This window comes from Orbicella franksi, chromosome 3 (assembly GCF_964199315.1).
Source record: "Orbicella franksi chromosome 3, jaOrbFran1.1, whole genome shotgun sequence".
Lineage (NCBI taxonomy): Eukaryota > Metazoa > Cnidaria > Anthozoa > Scleractinia > Merulinidae > Orbicella > Orbicella franksi.
Window position 1 is genome coordinate 3990609 of NC_138147.1, and position 18708 is coordinate 4009316.

Consider the following 18708-nt stretch of genomic DNA (forward strand, 5'->3'; position numbering starts at 1 on the left):
AATCTTAAAAATAAGCTTGCTCAAGCCCTTAGATTTCATCAGTTTCTTTGCACTTTCCTAAATTTAATGGCTTGGTTTAAGGCGGATTGGCTGTGCTAGACTGTTTGGTAAGCCGAGACAACAACGAACTTCGAACGACAGTGTACAGGAAACCCACGCATACCGACAGAATTCTTGACGAATCATCCTAGAGCCCGACTTCACACAAAGCCACTACTATCAAGACTCAATGAGACGAGCGCGACAAATTACGTGACGAACAACTATAACGCTGACTTAATTAGACGAAACATTCACCAACCTACCGTGTACTGAAGCTGACGCAACGAACAGAAACCCGATACCTGTTACTGCAGTGACTAAACCTAACATGAAGGGCTTTTCTTCTTCTACAGCATCCGTGTAGCACAAAAGCCTACGACTACGTTAGGACACTTACAGTAATAGGCCCTTTGCACGATCCGGTCACATGGTACAAAATCACACATACTGGGATGCAAGTTGCGCAGTGGGACTCCCAAACCAAAGGCAGGTCAAGGTGGACTGGTACGAGTTGCTTTTTTTTTAAGTCCCATTGTGCAACTTGCGTCCCAGCACGTGTGATTTTGTACCATGTGACCGGATCGTGCAAAGGGCCTATTTCTCACCACGTTAAAGACAGGGACGAACCCAACAAGCAGGCAGGGAGCAGTTTACAAGATCAAATGCTTTGACTGCCAGGCATTGGTGAGTCTCTGAAGCTGTTACAGTCTCCCTATTTTTTCCACCAGCCCTGTCCTCCACCACCCCTACACACGGGCATTTTGTACTCTCTCCAGTGTCGCTCGCATCAAAAGACCAAGATGGCGGCCCGTGGAGTTCAACTATCGACATCTACGATGTCACGGAAAAATAGGGGACTGTGAACAGTCTAAATTATGTCCGATTGGCAATATGCATAAGATTTAATTTCCCAGTAAAGATTATTTGCAGGACTTTACTTGGAATTATTCTTTTCCGCCTGTGTAATCTCCGTGTAAACTTTCCCAGTCAAACACGAAGTTCTTCGCTGTTTCGTGTTCAATTCGCATTATCATTCAAATAAGTTGCAATTGTTAACAAATTAAACAGAGGCTTTTATGGTTCGACGGAGCTTAATAAGGCTGATTAAATAATGGCTTTAAATTGATAGATATCATAGTGTAATATTCGTGTGAGCAGTTGCTTCTTGTAGTGAGTGTTAACGACACCAGTTGATACGGTAAGGAAAAAAATCGAACTTATACCATTTACTTATTTATGATGTAACCATTTTGTTGTGAGTGTGTATCAATACACCTTTTACTAGTTAAATTTGCTGTGTTATTAGGTCACAGTTGCCGGCTCGTCTTTCATTTTTAACGATGTTAATAACATGGTTTAATTATCGTATCTTTTGCTAAGTTCAAAAACCAAACTTGCATTTGTATGGAGAAAATATTTAAATGAAAGTATTTGAAAACGCGTGTTGCACCGTTGCTTCAAGATTTGTGCCCGGTTCTGTTTTACCTATGAAAAAAGAATCATTTTCACAGAGCTCGTCAACTTTAACCACTAAATAATCATAATTTCTCTGCATTCTTCGTTTGATCGTTTTTTGCAAAGAAAACCGTTGGCTGAGTTAATATTGAAATAAAAGAAAATGTCGTTCCCTCAAAACGACATTGCATAGACGTCGAAATCAACAATAGTCTATGCATCAAAGAAACAATAGACGCAAGCATTGGGAAATCTTCTATCAAGTTATTGTGGTTAAGCAACCGATCTAGAACAATAACATTATTGTCTCACGTGCATCTTATTTTTTTGCTCTTGAGCTGGAAATATTGCGTTCTTAATTTACCTTATGTTTGGTGTCCAAAAGAATTATCATTTAATACAACTGGAATATTTTTAGACTTAGTGTAAAATGCTGATGTTATTGTCATTTGCTGTCCTACTGGCATTGCCTGGATCAAGTCATGGTAAGCTAATTCTTCTTTTTCCTTTGTCTGTCAATAGAGAGCAAAATTATATATCAATAAGCGATCAGAGGAGAAATATAGGTTGAAAAAATAAATTGAAAAAGTGACCCGGTATGATAATCCCGCTGCCAAGCCATAATAAAACAACAACATTCTTTTTTTCAGAAAGAGCTATTTTTTAAATTTTCGATCTCATTGTCGCTTACTACATCTAACTATGTGAAATAAAACTAAAAAAAAATTTGTCCTTGACTAAAGATATAAAATGGGAAATTTTGCGTTAAAATACTGTGACATTATTGCTGAAGAAGGTTGCAGTATTGTTGCTTTAACGTCCCACTTTATAATTCTTAGTCAGTGATAACAATTTTGAGTAGTTTTTAGTTTTTTTAATATCATCACGTCTGACTACTAGGATAATTTCATACATCTAACCATGTTTAGCTCAAAATCAGGTTTTGATAAATTCAAATCGGTGACCAAAAACTGCTACCGTGCTTGATCAAGATTGTTTCATATTAGCGCTAATCGCGCGCTCTGAACAAGCGAGCCCAGACTAAGTTTTTTTAAGGATTTGGTTAAGCTTGCCCTTACGCACCAACTATGAAAACACAAGGTGTTGCTGTGCTCCGGGCCAGTAAGTGCTGAGCCAAACGTTCTCGCATTATGTCTAATATCGCAATCACTCTAGTCTACGTATCAAGCGTTCACGCATTTTAGGCACGCAAAAGGCGGGAACACTCTTCGCACGGCCAAAACGTAGCTTTCAGGAAAAAGTAGATGTATACATGTACGCTGGTTACCAAAATGTGGAAAATTGTAACTCATACTTAGGCGAATTTCCGCTCTTTTGTATTGATGCATGGATATTAGGCTATTTGGGGATATCTTCCCCCTCCCAATACCCCCGGGGGGGGGGGATGACTAAAAGTGAACTGAATTCGGGTTTTAGCTCTACACCCCTATATAGATCTATATAGGTGAGATGCAGTAAGAATATTTCGTGACTCTGTGATTGGCCATGTTTGTGGTCGGTCAAACCCTTCCGCGTTCTGGAGTCTGCGCAGTAGCCACGCAGGGATCTTCTCAATACGATACAGATTGCGTCACGAAATACGAGATTCAGACGTCACTGGACAGAGAGAACTGGGAAACATACAAAGAAAATGGTACAAACAAGGTAAATAAGACTGACGAAGAAAATACTTGCCGCCGTTTTTTTTTTATCAGCCAGTTGTTATACTGTACATGTACGTCCAGTTTCGATCGGCCGAAACGTTTCACAAGTGTACATAAATAGCTAAATGCTTCAATAAAGACTTAGACACGGGTTTACACGAGACCTTTAGTGAAAGCATTTATTCATAACTGAATTTCGTTGCACCATATCAATTTTCTTGTTCCACCGTAATAGGCCATATTCGTAGTCTTGGACTGGAACTAGCTTGCAATGGAAGCTAACGCGGCCGGGGAACATCATTTAAAAGTGATAAATGCCATTTACATTTGAAAAGACTGCCCGTATTAGCCTCACTTGCAAGCTAGTTCCAGTCCAATACCGGGAATATGAAAATGGTCTGTTATGGCATCGCTTTATGACTCATCCTAAGCTATTTCTTTCCTTTCTTTCAGACTGCACTGTAAGGACAACGGACAGCAAATGTTGTGTTCTTCCATTCTTGTACGAGGGAGAAAGACACTTTACCTGTGCTTCGACTTTCTTTGGAGAGAAGTGGTGTGCGACAACATATAACTATGATGAGGATGAAGAATGGGGAGAGTGCTTAGGTTTGTCCTATTTCAGTCAATGTATTTGCTTCCATTCTACGGCACAAGTTTGATCGGGACGAGACGAAGTGAAACGAGCAGTGAAATCGGCGCGACGAAATTAAAATTTACGTCTGTTCTCGTTAACTTTCTTCGCACAGCTTCTGTCGCTCGGGTTATTTCGTCTCACCACTACTGACAAAAAAGCAAACACTCACTGCCTACCTCTGTTATACTCGCCAGTCTTGTCTCTACATTCTCGACCGACCTAAGAACTTCCATCTTGAAACTGACTGCGTGATTTATATTGTTTCCTAAAAATGGTGCTTTTGGGTGAAATACCTCTTAGTAACACAATCCTTCTGCTAGTTATGAATTTAAGCCGAACATTTCTACAACGACCACTTTGGGAATAGAGAGAACGGTCATTGTACGGAACTGACCATTTTAAGGAGAATTCTACCGTAATAGACTAAAATTACTTTCTATCAACAGAGGAAGACTTAGAAGCCAAGAAGTAAGAGACAAGGAAAGAGCGTCCACAGTTCACACCAGCACAAAATTGACTTCTTAGCACTTACAGCTCAAGCAAGGAAAACCACTTTCTAGTTCTCGTTTTGCACCTATCTATGTCATTAGAGTCTTTAAATAGGAGGTTAGCATATGTAGTTTTTACATGCAGGAAATCATCAAATAAACACGTTCGTATTCTAGTGCTGAATGATTGTGTCATGTTCTTCTGTGTGACGAAACCTTTTCTGAATGATAAACGATTCTCTATTGTTCCTCCACTCCTCTCAAACCTTACATTAACGAGCCAAACAGGACTGAACCAACAGCATTGAGCCAAACAACAATTGGACGAAGTATAGTACGTATAAGCTAGCTTTGTTTCGATTTTCGCTGCCGAGACGTAAACAACTAAAAAGTTGTTATTCTCCACCGTTGCACTGAGCTAGCACTGAGGGGGCGGTTACAAGTTAGAAGTGTATTAGTGTGGATGGTAGGCCTAACCGTAGAAATAAAGCTGCATGCGTACGCGTTTTCAAATTTTTCCGGCGTAGTGTGGAGAGGGCCTTAGAAAAATGAATTCAACAATGATATACATACTAGAAGGCTATCAAGTCATGTTTTAATATGGTCAGGAGAGAAGAGAGTGTTCTCTTTTGAGCCACTCGCCATAACTCGACGCTCTGTCTTAGGTCATATCTTTAGTGGTTGTTACGGGAAACGATTTTCTCGCCTCCAGCCATTTGACAAACCATCAGTTCGCCCTCTTGGTTTAGTTGGTCTGTTAGTATGGGCTTTTATTCTCAAATTTCTTTCATTAATCATGCATAATGTTTTGTCGTCCCTCAATTTGCCAGAGAAACAATCAGTCACATTAGTCAGGGTACACAATGTTAGTATTAGTTTACGATTAATTTTTGCACAATTTACCCAAACGTCACTTTTTGTTGCAAAACACTATGTAGAGATCACAAGACGGGATGTAAAAACTTGCTTTTAATAAGAAGTAAGTGTAACTATAATCAGATTTTTATTTTTTGGTTGAATAACAAAAAAGTAAAGAACTCCACCTTTCCATTGTCTAACTGAGTTCTTTTTTTTTTGTCCTCTTTCTCAAGAATTTTTGGCGCCATGTAATAAATATCGAACGCTGGCAAGAAAAACCGATCCAATTATTACACTAGCTGTGTTTGTATGCAGCCTGAATACATCTGATTGACGTTTTATTTAAAGTTCCACAATTGATCGTGAAACGTTTCGACAGTTGACCTAACAACCGACTAGAATAAACGCCACCCAAACGCTAAACCTCTGCTCTGTAGAGTCTGAAAACCTTTCACAACACGGCACATCAAAAAATGTTCTCCATTTGGGTTGTCTCACTGCTGATAACAATCTTCCAGATTTCCTCAAGTAAGTTCACTTGATCGCTGCTATTTTTAAGTTATGGGTGTCGCTAAAGAACATTATTTTAATGCTTCGCTCTGTGGAAGTGCAGGTCACTCTCGCGGCGCCCAAGATGTTGTCCTGAGCAGGAACAAGGCTTTGTCTTTTCACAAACGCTTTATCGGTGACAATAACATAGACGAGGAGTGTTACGGAGAGGAATCGTGCGATTTTGAGGAAGTGGTGGAAAAATTTGATCATTCGGAACAAACGGTTGGTACACCTTACTATATGAATAAGAACGGCGCGCTAACTTGTTTATTACTCAAATTGCATATCCGTTTAGTACTGATCTATTATCAACAGTACCACAAGTTCAATGGTATAATTCCCTTAATTTTCAAAATATGTTATTTGCAGGATTAGTTTTTCAATAATAGAACTGTATTTTTACGTTCTGCGTGCGACGCTTAATTAATATAATGAACACATGCATTTTGAACGCAATTATTAAGTAACAATATTGTTACTGCCTCAGGTTGTGTTTATTTTATCAAAGTAACTTGAATGTAGAACAGCTGACATAATGAAACAAATCAATGCATGACAGAACTGTATGAGGCGTAGCTAGGTTTAGAAAGGAGAGTGTCAACTCCAACACAGAATAAAACTGAGTATAATGGCATGAATATTTTATCTGTTATGTATTTGTATTTTGCATGTCCACAGTACGAATATTGGAACACATACCGCTGTAATATCTCAAGACATCGCTGCAAAGGTATGGGATCTGTTTACCCCAAACCACTCTCTCCTCCGCAGAGGTTCCCAATGGGGCTTTCGTTGTAAAAATCCGCTGGGCAAGGTGGGTGCAGGCGCAAAAGAACGGGATCCACTGAGCGGGGAACCTCTGCCAGAAGCTTGTCGTTTTCTGGCACATCCTTGTCGTTTTCTGGTACATTGATCAATTTCTCAGCCCTCGCGGACTTTGCGAGCTTGAAACTTGGCAAAAATCAGCGCTAGGTATGCTACTACAATTAGCAATCGTTATTTTCCAGACAACGTTACATATTTTCGCAAAAAACAGCAAAAATATTGTTCTCCGAAGCCCCCCCTGGAACCTGGCTGAAACTATGGGGAGTAGTGACAAGTACGTTGTTTTTTGGAGGTCAAATGTCAAAATGGCGGAAGCAAGAGAGGAAGCGCTTGACATTTCCTTCCAAGAGATGTCTCTTGAAGGTAAATATTCCTCTTCTATGTCTTCTTTTTGTCTTTTATCCCTACTAGCTGCATTTCGTTTATTAAATTTCGGCCTTTAGTTCACTAACTTTACAAAGCCATAACTTCGTTACAAACAAATCTGTCTCTCGGAAGTAACAATTAAGCATATAAAAAGTTACAAACAAACGATTTAAACTTTGAAAACTGTTCCGTCTACTAGTTTTTCAAAAAATCGGTATCGCAATCCGTTTCAATCTTATTTAATTTTTTTCTACATCCGGCCGTATCTCCTTTTGTATATATATGCTGTGTTATTGAAATGCTCTATTTTAAGTGCTTTATGTGCTTTTGGTGGCCATTTTGCCATGTGTAAATCCTTTAAACGAAAACCTCACAACCTCCTTTGGTTTTTTAGATGACCCACAGAAAAGACAGTTAACACCATCGAAGGTTGAGCCCACCAGTAAACGGTCTCGACAGAATTTAAGTGGACGATTTTACAAGGACAGGAAAGAAACGTTTTCTTCTGTTCTCCAAGAAAGGTTTGTGGAAAGTCCAGGGAAACAAGCCACACAAGAATCCATTCTCAGTGCTTTACAGTTAAACAAAGAAGAGAAAGGGCTGGCCACACGTGCTGTAACAAAAACATTCCCCTCTTCCAAATTAAATAAAAGAAAAGGGGTTTATACTAACATCAGAAAAGCAGTTTCTTTTAACTGCGAAGATGATAAATCAGGAACAGTTACTGTGGATAGTGAAATGGATGGATGGATGGAAATGGATTGAACAAGATTCCACCACATGAAAAACCCATTTGTGAAATGAATGAAAAACAATGTAACCAGTGGTTGTCAAATGCTGATGGTTGTACCCAACAGAATGTGAAACTGAGCATTCCCAGCATTGAAAACATTTTTGACACAAGTATGTCCACAGTGAAGACTGATGTTCACATATTACCTCTATCATTAGAAAATAATGCAACCCTTACAGGAACAAGTGTGATTCTAGATCAGTTTGCTGAGGAATTTGGCCTTTGCAATAAAGTGGACAAACTGGAAACATTGCCATTTGACAAAAGGAACAGGAATTTCAGCCTTAAAAAAGCCAGGGAACATGTTGAGTTTTTAATCATGTTGTATGAACACAGAGATGAAATGGCTGACTTATTAAAAACCTTGGAGGCAACAGAAAAAGAGTTTGACAGTTCTCAAGAGTTAACTACAAATGATGATGGTGATGATGAGCTTGCAGGTGATTCTGATGATGAAAATAGAACAACTATTCAGCAAGCTAAGAGTCGCTTTGCAAAGTGTGATCAAGTTTTCACTGAGCTGTATAATAACATTGCAGATAAGGTGTGGGAATCTAAACAAAGTGATTCAGTGGAACGTGTTATTCAAGACTTGAGCAACATTAACCTGCAGGATGTTAGAGACCATCTTGGCCGTACCTTGTTACATATGGCTGTGGAACAAGGAAACTATGACCTTGCTTGTTGTCTTATGCAAGCTGGCTGCAACCCAAATGCAAAAGAAATGTGTGGTGCAACACCTCTTGTAATAGCAGTGATAAAGAAAAACAAACAGGTCTGTGAACTTCTGGTTAATCACAGAGCTTGTGTGAGAGGGCCTTTGTTCACAAATATTCCATGCCCACTTAAAATTGTAGAACAAATGCAACTAGCTGAAATATATGAAGTACTGAACCCACAAACGTCAGATAATGAGGATAATGACATATCAGGTTATGATGACTCCTTTAAGAGAACGGATATTTTGATCAGGGATGGATCTGATGAACCAGTATCACAGGTGGATTGTAACTCAGAAGGATTTGTTACAGGCTTAGTAGGAGATCAAGGCACCTGCAAAACTATCAGGGGAGTGATGGGGAGAGCTTCAGCTTACGAGTGGGCAGGGATAATACCAGGTGATCTGCATACAAAAGGATACCTTTGTGAAGCCTGTTTTAAAGAACAAGGACCTGGTGGATTCCACTACATTGCCAACAAGGTAATGAAGAGACCAAAGCTCATTTCTGATGTTTTCAAGAAGAAAAAGTTTGAGACAGGAAATCAAGATCGAATAAAAGAAGCAGTACAAGACTGTGCTAGGTCATATGGAATAGCTGCTGTAATTGAATTTGCTAAAAGTGACTGTTATCCAGGTCCGAGAGATAGGTCAGCTAGCCTCAGAAAGTCAGGGAACCACAATGATGTGCTATATGATGCATTCATTAAATGGATAGAGCAATCAAGTGAAAGGAATGTTGCTTTCAGGTACTATTCAAGAATGTTCCTGTACTATGGGCCTCTCCTTGAACTGTTTGACATCTCCACATCACATGTTTTAGGCCAAGCAAGAGAGGTTTGCTATATTCTGCAGTTGCCCACTTATGCTCATTTGAATTTCAAGAACTATTTCACAGAAACATTTGCTCATGTTGTCAATTTTCTTGGAAAATGGCCTTTGGCATTCCGCAAATTGCTTCAAAAGAATTGTGCAGTTAACCTTTCTGGAAAGAAAGGGGGAGCCATGGAATTGGATGCATTTGTGGAAGCTGAAATAGTTCAGCCACTCAAGATCTATGTGTCAGGTAAGAGCAGTTCAGTTGTAATGATATGACAGGTGGTCCTGACCAACCAGCACAATAGTGCCCTAATCATATGGGAAAATTGTCTGAGTGATGAAATTAATTCAAATTTGACACTCAGTTGAATACACTTGATACTAAATGACTGGTCCTGAGGGAAAACAGTTAATTTTGTTCAAGGAAAACAAAGTTAACTAATTGATTTCCTAAGGGAGTAAGTGATTTGTTATAATTCATAATTAATACATAAGGATGGCCCTCAACATTTGCAGGCAAAGGTGTACTGTTACCCTCTGACGTCATGGATTTTGTAATGTTGCCCAGACTACAATGTATAGCAGGAAACAGTTTTATTGATACATGTCATGCGAACTTAAGAGCATGTGTTCTTGGGGGAAAATTTCAGCTTTGTAACAATTTTTGTCATGTCAACTTTTGTAAATTTCATATAGCTCACAGGTCTACAGATAAGTTGTGAATGAATTAAATAATCATATATATTTGCCAGTTAACAACTGGTTCATGCTTTAGTGAGCACAATGGAGGTATTTGATTGCAAGCCTCTGCTAGCTATGTTATAAATAACTATCATTATCATCACCAATCAAATACCTTACAAAAATGAATTCATTTGATCAAACTTTATTTTTGTGTAAAGATGGCCAAGCAAGGCACTCTCTCTTTTAATGTTGTGGACACCTATTGAACATGAAATATCAAAAAAAAAAATTCTATCACTTAAAATGTCTAGTCTTTAAGTAGTTGTCAGAACATTGTCATAGTATAGAAATTATTATAAATATGAAAAAAAAACCCTCACTTATGTAATATGTCTGTAATTTTCCGTTCTAGGACATACCTCAGTGAAGATGTGTGAAAGGATAATGTCTAGTATTGATCTGTTTAAAGCTGTCAGGAAAGCATATTCCTCCAAACAAGGTTTTGATGAGCACACCACCCAAAGACATTCTGTTCCAAACTCTTTCCTAGACCAGCTTAAAGGCACGTGGTTTTGCTTAAAAAATGGATTCTTCAATGGAGTTCAATCGGATGACCCCCCTGATGTGTATACTCTTGAAGGCAGTGGCAAACCAAGTGGTAAAGTTCAAAAATGTCATTTGGATGTCAATGAGAAGGGCACCAAAAAGGTTGCAGAGAAATTCAAGGATAAGCTGTATGAATCCTTTCCTGACCTACACTTTGACCTTTTGACAAATTAAGTTTGAAATTTGCAGTGTGAAGTTTTACAATTATGAAAGTATTTATCCACTGCTTAAAAGGCTAACAAAGTGTAACATGAAGTACTTAATTGCCAAGTGTCTTTTACAGACAGAAAATGTGCAGTTCAAGAAAATATTCATATACCCACCTCACAGAAGGTCATTACAAATTTGAGGGGATAAAAAACCTTCTGCAGGAGGGGTATGGATGTTTTCTGGAACAACACAATAAATAGAGCCAATTGCAAGTCAGGAAGTCACACAATTTATAATAATTATTTCTTAAGTTTCCCTCAAATTTTTTGAAGGTTAATTCTATCATTTTACATGTAGAAGCTATTCCTAGGTGCTCTAATGATAGTCAGATTGTTGGGAAGGTGCAAATAAAGAAGAATTGTGTACCAGTAGTCAATAACCTTGGACCAAAGAAAACTTAGTTATTTAAAGCTGACAACAGCAAACCCAGTTAATCACTCAGGATGTACTTTTTTGGTCTTTCGAGTATTTACATGAAATTATTGTCAACTGTTTGCATGACCCCAGGGGGATCATTAAAACAGTCATGGATACAAGTTCAGGATTTTTTGTGCTGCATTAACCCTTTAAGGCCCTAGTGTGATCAACTTCAAATTTCTCCTTGCAATATCAATATTAAGTCAATCACCAAAGAGAATTTACCTTCAAACTGAAACAAAAATTTCTCATAGCTGCAGAAACAGCAAATTAAAAGTGCAGAGATCAAGGAGAATTTGTATGTTGATTATGGGATTTAAAGGGTTAAGCTCTTACTGAGGCTAATTATGTTTTAGTTCAGGTCAACATGTCTGATCCTGATAGTATGCCATTTACATCACCAACAGTTAAGAGAATGTTGGAAGATGCTCCATCAATTTTCTCTTTGAGGAAACCTTTAAGAATAAGGCAGTATATTAATTTTACCAACAGCTTTCTTCCATTTCTTCCTGGTAAAAATTCCTTAGCCTTGCAATAACTGGTAAGTTTATCCAAACCATTAGTTAAGATCTCAGCTGATGCAGATCCCATTAAAACTTGAGAAAGCAAAGTAACAGTCACTTTTCCATGGCCAAGTGGCTGCATTTCTATCAGACAGTGGATGACAATTTTGGCAAGTTCTGTCTTGCCACTTTGTATTTCCTCTGCTACAGGTCCTCTTGTGCACACATCACATGCCTCCTCACAAGGGATTGAATCATCTTCCCCAAAATATGATAGTAGACCCACATGCCTACACACATTAGGCTGGATTGATTGAGTTTATTGTACCTTTCATTTCTGTTACCTTCATCTTGAATTTTACTGATGTTATGCAGATGAAAAGACCGGTTTTCAAATTTGAACAAAGCAATGCATGTTGCAGGATTTCTGTCTCTCCCAGCCCTTCCAATTTCCTGGTAATAGTCTTCAAGGCACTCTGGGAATGTTAGGTGAACGACAAATCGTACATCTTCTTTATTGATTCCCATTCCAAAGCACTTTGTTGCACACATAACTTTGGCATTGCCATTGCTCCACAGTTCTTCATGTTTCTTTCTGTCAGTATCACTTAGGGTGCCATGGACATATGTGACACTTATGTTGTGTTTCTTTAGCTCTTGAGCCATGTCCATTGCATCCTGACGCCTTGCACAGTAAACAATTCCACAACTATTCTGAAATTTCTCCTGTAGTATTGTGGCCACTTGTTTCTTTGCATTGTCTTTCTTCTCTTGCACTTCAATAAACAGGTTCTCTCTCATAAAAGATGTCTTGATTACAGTACACTGCTGGAGTTTTAAGCTGTCAATAACTACCTGCAAAGTATGGGGTGTTGCTGTTCCAGTAAAAGCTGCCATTGCAGTTCCAAACTTTTTTAGTTCTCCTAGTCTTGTGAAATCTGGTCTGAAGCCAACTCCCCAGGAATCGACGCAATGAGCTTCATCAATGGCAATGAAGGCCAGCCGGCTATTGCCTTTCCAGTTAGATAAGACATTTTGAAGTCTTACATTAAAAATACATTCTGGACTAGTAAAAAGCATAACATATTGGGACCTAAACCGAGTAAGACTGTGAACTACAAAATCCATCTCTGTGTCTGTGATTGAAGAGTTAAAGTAAAAGGCAGACACACCTTTTTCCCTCAGAGCAGCAACCTGCTCTTCCATTAAAAATTTTAGAGGTTCAATAATGACAGTTAGACCTTGCTTAATTATGGAAGCAATAGTAAAAATTAAGCTTTTGCCTCCCCCAGTGGGCATCAATATTACACAGTCTTTGCCCTCAACTATGGCTTGGATGGCCTGTTGTTGTCCCTCACGGAAGGAATCATATCCGAAAACTGTCTTCATGACATGGAGAGGTTCATCTTCTTTAGACACGGCATCTGGAACCCCTTGCATAATTCCAGCATGAACTGGCTGGGTTTCAGGTGCAGGAGTAGGTAGTGGACTTGCCTGAAACTACAATTTAAATAGCAGACAAAAGATTATGTTTGCCACATGAAGCAGTTCTTTTGAAGATGGTGAAGGTATTTTTAGGGGGGGGGGGGGCATGGCAGTGGCTGATTTCAACAAGAAAATTGGCCAAAAAGAATAGAATATATCTGGGCAAACAGAGGTTAATTTTAATTAATTTGCTGGTCAATGTTCTCCTGTTATCAGTGAATTGTAACACATAGGTAATGAGAATTAAAGAAATGATCTCCAATGATGAATATTTACTTATGTCTTGATGTGTATACAAGTTCTCCCAACTAGTACTCATGAAAATGTTTGAGACCAGTAAGGATAATTTGTGAAATGGTGTTTTTTAATTTCTTTAAAAGTACTTAATTTTAAATACTAGTGTTAGGATAGAATTTTACAGCACTCTCCCAGAGGAGTCAGAAAATAATCTTGTCTTTATGGGTAAAAATTGTATGTTTTAGGTGCAGTTCTGAAAGTCTCAAAATTCTACTCTGTGTATGTTAATTTAGTTAAAAGTTAACATGAAAGAATAAAAATTTAAAACATCCAACAACAAACAGAATGCATTGTTTTATTCTATGGTATGTCTTTCATATTTTCATCCACAATTAAATTTGGAGTGGGACAAAGACAATTACCCCATTTATCTTTCTAGCTACCTTTTTATGAAACGTGGCTTCTGCATAGATTTTTTCCTTATTTCGCCACAAGGCAAATGTTGACTCCAACCACTTGTTCTTCACGGCAACTGTTACAGGTTTATTTCCAGCCTCCAGCCAGTTCAATACTCCTTTATGCCAAAGGTAAAGGCCAAACAGCTTTGCTGCCTCTTTCTCGTGTGTTGCCACTAAGGCAAAACATTCATCATTGAATTCAATGGTGAATGATTCATAATGAGCTGAATTCTGGATTGTTATAGAAGACAGGTGATCAGCGAGTTTAATAAATAATTATGCAACGTTAAAGATGAAAATTAACTGCAACTGTATGTATTTAGTTGAAGTTATTTTGACTGTTAAGTATTTTTGGTGTTTGTGCAATAAAATAATAAATGGAATAATTTATAAGTTTTCAAGGGGATTTCCAGCAAATAAAGACTATTTACAAGACTGACACATCAACGAATCAACCATTCCTGAGCTTTATTTAAAACAAGAAAACAGGAAATTTAATACATATCTTACATGTGGTATTTTTGTGCTGCTTTTAAAAGAATATTTTGGTACGGATTGTTGTTTATTAACGAAAAGTCTTTCAACTGAAGCTTAAATTGATCGAATTTGATTATACTGCTGAACAGAAAGCTCCTTTTTACAGCAATATTTTTCTTACAGGAAATATATCAGCGATTTGATCGAGTACATTTCAAAATACACATGAAAAGCATTTATTTGGTCGAGGAAAAATATAACTAATAAGCTTAAGTTTAGCAGCACTGCAAGGAAATCTCGTACTCGATAATCAATGAATTTAACAACACTTCAAAGAAACCTTACTTGTTCTCTTCTCTTTTGAGACAGAATCAATAAGTTGTTCACAGTTTCATCTGCCAAACGTTTCCTTAAGATATTCTTTCCTTCTTTAATTTCTTGATCGCCACATGGCGGGTCTTCTGAAGTGATGCTTTAAGCCATCGCTACATAGCAAAATACTTTCAGACAAACAGTCTTTATGAGGACAACAAAGTTTTCCAGCTTTCCACGCATCTAAATACGTTTTTTGTACTTGAACATCGCGTAACCGCAGAACAGGACATTCCAATCTGGCCGCCATTTTGCTGACCGACAAACATGTGCGGCATACCCCGGTGAGGAATACTGATGAAAAGTTACCTCCCCCAGATGGCGGCCATATTGGGCGTGACATCTGGCAGAGGGTCTCGCGGCCGCTCTCGCCATTTTATTACGCCTGCACTCACTACGTACAGCGGACTCTCCCCACCTAAAACCTGTCAGAGCCTCTGCGGAGGAGAGAGCCCAAACTACACTTAAGCTTTCTTTATTTTTTATTCAGTGAATTTAACTGTGATCTCACGAAAATAAGACAAGCAAGAAATCATGACTAGACATATATACTTTTTTTTGGTGTTCGACAATAAAATTAGACAGGTTGAAAACTGACTCGTCCCAAACCGTCTCTGAGTGTCCGACGGGGGCGCGAGTCGACTGGGGGAAAGTGATAAAGCAGGGGTTGATAAGAAGGAAGAGAGACGTGGTCCCGCGCCTTTCATCCTTCCCACAGTCTATCCATTTCCACATCAGGGAGTTGTGAGTTTGCACTGATAGAAATGTTTCACTTTGCCAAGAGATATAAAAAATAACGGCTTTATGCCAGGCTTGATGCATCAGTACGACATGCTGAGATATGTGAATAACGTGTAAATAACGGGCAAAAATTGTGAATTTTCTTGAAAATTGGTCAGACTCCACAATATTGCGAATAATTCTGCTTTATGAGAATGTAACCCCCCATGACATAGCGTACAATGCGCATTGCACGCACCTGGAATATGGACAATATGAATCAAGGATATGCTAGAAAATTTATAATTTTCTTAATTTTTTTGAAAAAATTTAAACTAAAAGGGTTTTGGCTTTTTATTTCTTTTCATTTGAACAGGGTTTATTCAGGTTTTTCGGAAAAACGTACCAAATGCGTCCAAACCCATGAAAAAAAGGCTAAAACTAGCGGTTTAATTTGGGTGATTAATCGTTACGTGCTAATTAATAGCAGCTAACCATGGAAGGCCCAAACAATTGACAGACTTTCCTTGTTCCACTCGACCAGTTTTCAGTGTTGCATATATTTCACATTTAACACTTATTGTGATCACACCTTGATTAACTCTCGATTCTTTCTCCTGAGAATATTCCATCTTATCCCACCTTGTTCCACAGTTTCAGCCCCCTCTGTCATGTTTTGTGTGTGTTCTGCGAAACCCCTCCAATTATTCAGGACGTAGATAGGTGATTAAAAGTACATTTTTTTACTTCGAGATGCGCACATATCTTCTCACTCCAGGCAAATAACCCTGACGCGGGATGGCATAATTATAATCTTGTTTTTTATTCTATTTAATCCAGATCTCGCGTGCCGCGGTTATCCAATCGGTATGGAGAACGGAAAGATCGCGGATGACAACATCGTTGCGTCGTCATGGCAGGAACCTTTCCACGCCTTCCGACCTGAGGCGGGCCGCCTTAACAATGATGACGGTGTTTGGTGCCCAAACACTCTAGGGGAAGCGGATAAGGAGTATTTTCTTCAAGTGGAGTTTCCGGCTAGATACAACGTCTGTGCCGTCGCTACTCAGGGCTCCCCTCTCCACAAGACCGACTGGGTGAAGAAATATCGGATTCAGTACTCCGTGGACGGCGAGAACTTTACGCTGTATACTGAAAATGGAACTGTGAAGGTATGGTGGGTGAATTCACAATATGTAGGTGGGGGCTGAAGCACCAGTTCTCGCTGAGAAAATTGTTCCTAAGATAGATTGCAAAGCAGACAAACACAGCAGGCGCATAGAACCAAAACAGTGAAGAGGACATTAGTGACGGATTTAAGGAACCGACTCGTGGCCTTCATATAGTTACTGTAGTTACGGTACTGCGGTGATTTAATGAGCCAGGAAAACCAGGAGGACTTCATGTGCATGCTCGGGCATGTCTCATAATAAAATTACCTATATTACATACAGCAAATGTAATCCTTGCTACTGTCCGTCTAGAAAGCAGAGTGTTTTCCGAGTAGCTTGTGTTAGGACTTATCAACATCTTGAACATAGTTCTATCACGCTTAACATATAACATTCTTGCCTTTTACACTGTATGGCAAGTCCTTTGCGAGTGAAAAGTCACGTTTCACCACCAACACTTTTATAATAATACACGTCTTGCAATAATGTACACGGTTGTTTTTCTTGCAGGAATTCACAGCTAACACTAACGCAAATGACATGGTGAAGAATGATTTAAACCGACCAATTACAGCACATTTCATTCGGTTCCTTCCGGTGGAATGGAACTACAAACCCTGTATGAGAGTTGAGCTGTACGGAACTGCTATCGGTAAGAACAAAACTCACTTTACTACCTCTTTTAGACAACATGTTTGCTTAGGTGTTTGTTGGGTGCTTGAAACCTTCCTGTACTTCACACTTCCTCGGTATTCGTATTTTCTCCCTCTGATGATGACGCAACGATGACCAAGCAAAAGAATTTCCTTGTCCTGTCTTTTTTGATGTGATATTACTAAGGAGAGTACGTATACACTGTATTTCGTGTTTTGCAGCTTGTCCGTGGAAAGCCAAGAATGACAAATGCTGCGTATTTCCTTTCACGTTCAAAGGAAAGAAACATTACAAATGCATCATAGATTGGGTGTGGATGCCTTGGTGCGCTACAACGTCAAACTTTGACAAGGACGGCAAGTGGGAAAACTGCCTTCCAAGTACGTATTATGCTCTTTTTCATACAATTTTCAACTGCAACTTCCAAGGTGTAGTCACTGCGGTTTTACAGACTGTTTTACTTCAGAATCACTTTCCCGGGAAAATATTATCTTGGTCAGCATGAATGATATAATATAATTCATGAAAACATATGATCTCTCGCTTTAATTTTGCTTCATTTCGTTATATTTACATTCGTTTTTCTTCGATCATTGCTGAAAGATTTGAAGACGTTGATTATTCTAAACACTAACGACACTCTTAGTAACCAAGACTAATTTTCTTGACAGAAAGCAAGCAATAGAGTGAGCCAGGGAAAAACTAAAGGAAATATCAAATGGATACTAAACTTCTGTAATTTGGTTGGTGAAGGAAAATTTGACTTAGAGATAATAAAAATACGTCAAATGCAGGCTGTGTTGACTTCACTGTTTTGGTAACCTGTCAGGAGGAACAAAAACGAACGATGATTTGGAAACCATTCATATGGAAACACGTTGCGCCTTCAGGTTCATTTTAATTTAAATTGAAATTATTTCTATTTGAAAGGTTTTCAATAAAGACTCGTTTGAAACAGAGGCACAAGGACTTAACAATGGCCTACTGATTAAAACGTGTTGCACGAGTTTTCTGGACCAGTCAAAACACAAAGAGGAGGGAACACACGTGTTCAAATGACATTAAATTTCGACAATGAAAACGCTATTGGGAGCTTGTGCGCAATACATTTGTTTCGACAAAGATTGTCCCATGAAAGCGTAAAAGCGTACAGAACAACGTGGATTGGTATTAAGGGCCGTAATAATTTGGCGTTGCTTAATTGAGGTTCACAGTGTTTCAGCAAGCAGGAAGAAACACACGTGTTGGCGCTGTTTCCTTCAAGCCGAAACACCTTGAGCTTCAATCAAGCAACCGTAAACCACCATTGCCTATAATACCACAGGGGCTTTCAATTTACGCTTTCGTACAGTACAACTTTTCTATAAACAGCTGTACACTGCCCTGGTGTAGCATGGTCTACTGTTTCAGTTTGAATTGAGGTCGCTACAAATTAACTGGCTTGCATAGCTCTAAAGCACCACGTCCTGGTTCGGTTTGTATAACCTCAGCACATC

General features: G+C 38.8%; 2 protein-coding genes and 2 pseudogenes across 5 annotated transcripts; 3 read left to right on the forward strand and 1 right to left on the reverse strand.

Moving 5' to 3' along the window:
- Positions 1 to 18708, forward strand: part of LOC145480517 (uncharacterized) — a 64393-nt pseudogene that overhangs the window by 2457 nt on the left and 43228 nt on the right.
- On the forward strand, positions 1915 to 5183 carry LOC145480771 (72 kDa type IV collagenase-like). 2 transcript variants are annotated; one of them, XM_081459098.1, is made up of 2 exons: positions 1915 to 1982; positions 3615 to 5183. In XM_081459098.1, the coding sequence occupies exons 1-2, from the start codon at positions 1928 to 1930 to the stop codon at positions 3821 to 3823; spliced, it is 264 nt and encodes an 87-aa protein (XP_081315224.1). In that variant the 5' UTR covers positions 1915 to 1927; the 3' UTR covers positions 3824 to 5183. The 2 variants fall into 2 exon arrangements, with proteins under 2 accessions (XP_081315224.1, XP_081315223.1); XM_081459097.1 differs by lacking the exon at positions 1915 to 1982 and having other exon boundaries at positions 2368 to 3770; positions 4245 to 5183.
- Positions 5341 to 18639, forward strand: LOC145480768 (discoidin, CUB and LCCL domain-containing protein 2-like). Of its 2 annotated transcripts, XM_081459093.1 has the most exons (6): positions 5341 to 5918; positions 6375 to 6426; positions 16227 to 16558; positions 17069 to 17210; positions 17434 to 17592; positions 17884 to 18639. In XM_081459093.1, the coding sequence occupies exons 1-6, from the start codon at positions 5706 to 5708 to the stop codon at positions 17895 to 17897; spliced, it is 912 nt and encodes a 303-aa protein (XP_081315219.1). In that variant the 5' UTR covers positions 5341 to 5705; the 3' UTR covers positions 17898 to 18639. The 2 variants fall into 2 exon arrangements, with proteins under 2 accessions (XP_081315219.1, XP_081315218.1); XM_081459092.1 differs by having other exon boundaries at positions 5342 to 5918; positions 17434 to 18639.
- On the reverse strand, positions 10116 to 15609 carry LOC145480762 (uncharacterized; annotated as a pseudogene). Its single transcript, XR_014048539.1, has 3 exons — positions 14640 to 15609; positions 13803 to 14048; positions 10116 to 13137 (listed from the first exon to the last, which is right to left on the reverse strand). The product of XR_014048539.1 is annotated as an uncharacterized LOC145480762 (transcript).

Coding starts and splice junctions, on each gene's coding strand:
- LOC145480771 (XM_081459097.1), top strand. CDS start 3,476: ATGCCATTTACATTTGAAAAGACTGCCCGTATTAGCCTCACTTGCAAG. Junction 3,771..4,244: donor AGAATGGGGAGAGTGCTTAG/GTTTGTCCTATT, acceptor TTCTATCAACAG/AGGAAGACTTAGAAGCCAAG.
- LOC145480768 (XM_081459092.1), top strand. CDS start 5,706: ATGGGTGTCGCTAAAGAACATTATTTTAATGCTTCGCTCTGTGGAAGT. Junction 16,559..17,068: donor CTGAAAATGGAACTGTGAAG/GTATGGTGGGTG, acceptor TTTTTCTTGCAG/GAATTCACAGCTAACACTAA. Junction 17,211..17,433: donor GCTGTACGGAACTGCTATCG/GTAAGAACAAAA, acceptor CGTGTTTTGCAG/CTTGTCCGTGGAAAGCCAAG.